This window comes from Dipodomys ordii, unplaced genomic scaffold, assembly GCF_000151885.1.
Source record: "Dipodomys ordii isolate 6190 unplaced genomic scaffold, Dord_2.0 Scaffold78, whole genome shotgun sequence".
Taxonomy (NCBI): Eukaryota; Metazoa; Chordata; class Mammalia; order Rodentia; family Heteromyidae; genus Dipodomys; species Dipodomys ordii.
This window is the reverse complement of record NW_012267294.1, coordinates 616093-617915: the sequence shown is the minus strand read 5'-3', so window position 1 is coordinate 617915 and position 1823 is coordinate 616093. Positions and strand designations below refer to the sequence as shown.

The 1823-nt window shown below is 55.9% G+C and overlaps 1 protein-coding gene across 1 annotated transcript in view; it reads right to left on the bottom strand.

Annotated features, from left to right (window-relative positions):
• Ddx20 (DEAD (Asp-Glu-Ala-Asp) box polypeptide 20) overlaps window positions 1-1540 on the bottom strand; it is a 12935-nt gene extending 11395 nt beyond the window's left edge. The window contains exons 1-2 of the mRNA XM_013024758.1: window positions 1249-1540; window positions 690-784 (exon numbers count right to left, since the gene is read on the bottom strand). Of these exons, the coding sequence (XP_012880212.1) occupies window positions 690-784; window positions 1249-1540 (387 nt within the window). The remainder of the gene's footprint in view (window positions 1-689; window positions 785-1248) is intronic.
• Between the last annotated feature and the right edge of the window lie 283 nt (window positions 1541-1823).

The window sequence follows — 1823 nt, the reverse complement described above, 5'->3', positions numbered from 1 at the left end:
GAAGTGGCACTGTGGCTCAAGTGGTAGAGTGCTAGCCTTGGGCTGAAGAGCTGAGGGACAGCACCCAGGCCCAGAGTTCAGGCCCCACGACCAGACCGAAAAAAAAAAAGAAAGAAAGAAGAAAGGAGGAGGAGGAGGAAAGAAAAAAAGAAAGAAAAGAAAAGGGAACATAAAACCTGTTAGGGATAATTTTTTGGTGGGAAGGAAGGCAAGGAGTGACAGCGGGAGTGAGACTGGTGGAATACAGTGTAGAATATGTGTGAAAGTGTAACAAAGAAATAAAACCCCCAAACAATTAAATCCCCCTTACATAATTATATTACAAATTAGATTGCTAATAATCCCAACCCCTATTACATAACTAATATAAACTAAATTATTTTAATAGTTTTTACAAACTGACACATATGGTAGACGCACATCTAAGATGCAGAAGTAGAAAATTCAAATTTTAAAACACTAGTAATAGAGTCCTTAGGTCATGCTTCGTATTACCAACAGTCAAAGACATTAATGTCTACTTTTATCATTTGATTTTTATTAATGCATTACTTTTTTAAATGTTCATACGGTTTTGCTCCATTCAGCAAATTCACTTCCTTCTGAAGAGCTGTCGATATTTCTTCTAACCAGTGGCAAAGTCCACAGAACACACTTTCCCCCCAAGGGTCCTCTGGGCAAACACTCACCTGAGTACTGTAGCTTTCAAGAATAAGAGAGTCCAAAGCGATGGTGGAGAATACACAGGTTTTCCCAGTGCCAGACTTAGCTTGAACAATTAAGTCTGAAGAAGAAGAAGAAAAAAATCAATCACTGGCCAATACTTGAAAGCGCAGGTAACCCAACAACTTCCCGGGTCTCCAGAGATCATCATCTCCTTGGCACCTTCACTGCTGACTCTCAAACACGCTAGAGGCTACACCACCGACAAGGGTTGTCCGGCCCCCGGGATCAACGTCGTGGATCTCCCGTTTATCAGGGCCGGGGGCAGGGTCTAAACGATCCTCCCCATTCACAGTGCCCCGGGCCCAGCCCGCAAACCCGGCGCGCGCGGACGGCTGTCGGGGGCCACTCACCCCGCGGCTACCCCTCTCACCCGGGTCCCTTTCTCGCCCTCCCAGCCTCCGCGGGGCCCCCGGCCAACCGAACCCGCCATCTCGGCCTCCCCGGGGGTCCCGCCTCCCCGAGGCCGCGCCCCCCCCACACACACACAGCCATTCCCAGCCCCTCCGGGGTCCCCGGCCTCACCGAGCCCGCAACGCCCCAGCGGGATGGCCTTGAGCTGCACCGGCGACGGTCTCTCGAAGCCCGCGGCCCGCAGCCCCTCCAGCACCGGCCGCGACAGCAGCAGCGACTCGAAGTCCGCCGGCTCTGCCAGCAGCACGTCCCCCGTGCGGGTCCGCGGCCCGCCGATGTCGTGAGCGGTCCTCAGGTTCCGCACAGACCCGAGGGTCGGCTCGGGGGACGCGGCTACACGCTCCGCGGCCATCGCGGTCTCGGCGGTCGCTAAGGCCGCGGGAGCTTCCAACGCCGCAGCCATGGTAGCCGCGCCGCCAGATCTCGCGATACTTGGGGGCGAGGCGGGCCTGCTGGGAGCGAGAAGAAGAAAAACTTTATTGGCAGTCTTCCCGTCCCAGACACTGACACGGCAGGGCCTGGGAGCGGAGGGAAGGGGCGGGAGTCGGAGGCCTGGACTCTTCGAGCGCACCGACACGAAAGCGTGATCTGAAAGAGACGGGAAGAGGAAGGAGAATACCGGTGTGCCGCCCGCCCGAGGCCTGCAGAGGGCGCCGCGTGCGCGCGCTGGGCGCCGCCCGCCTCCC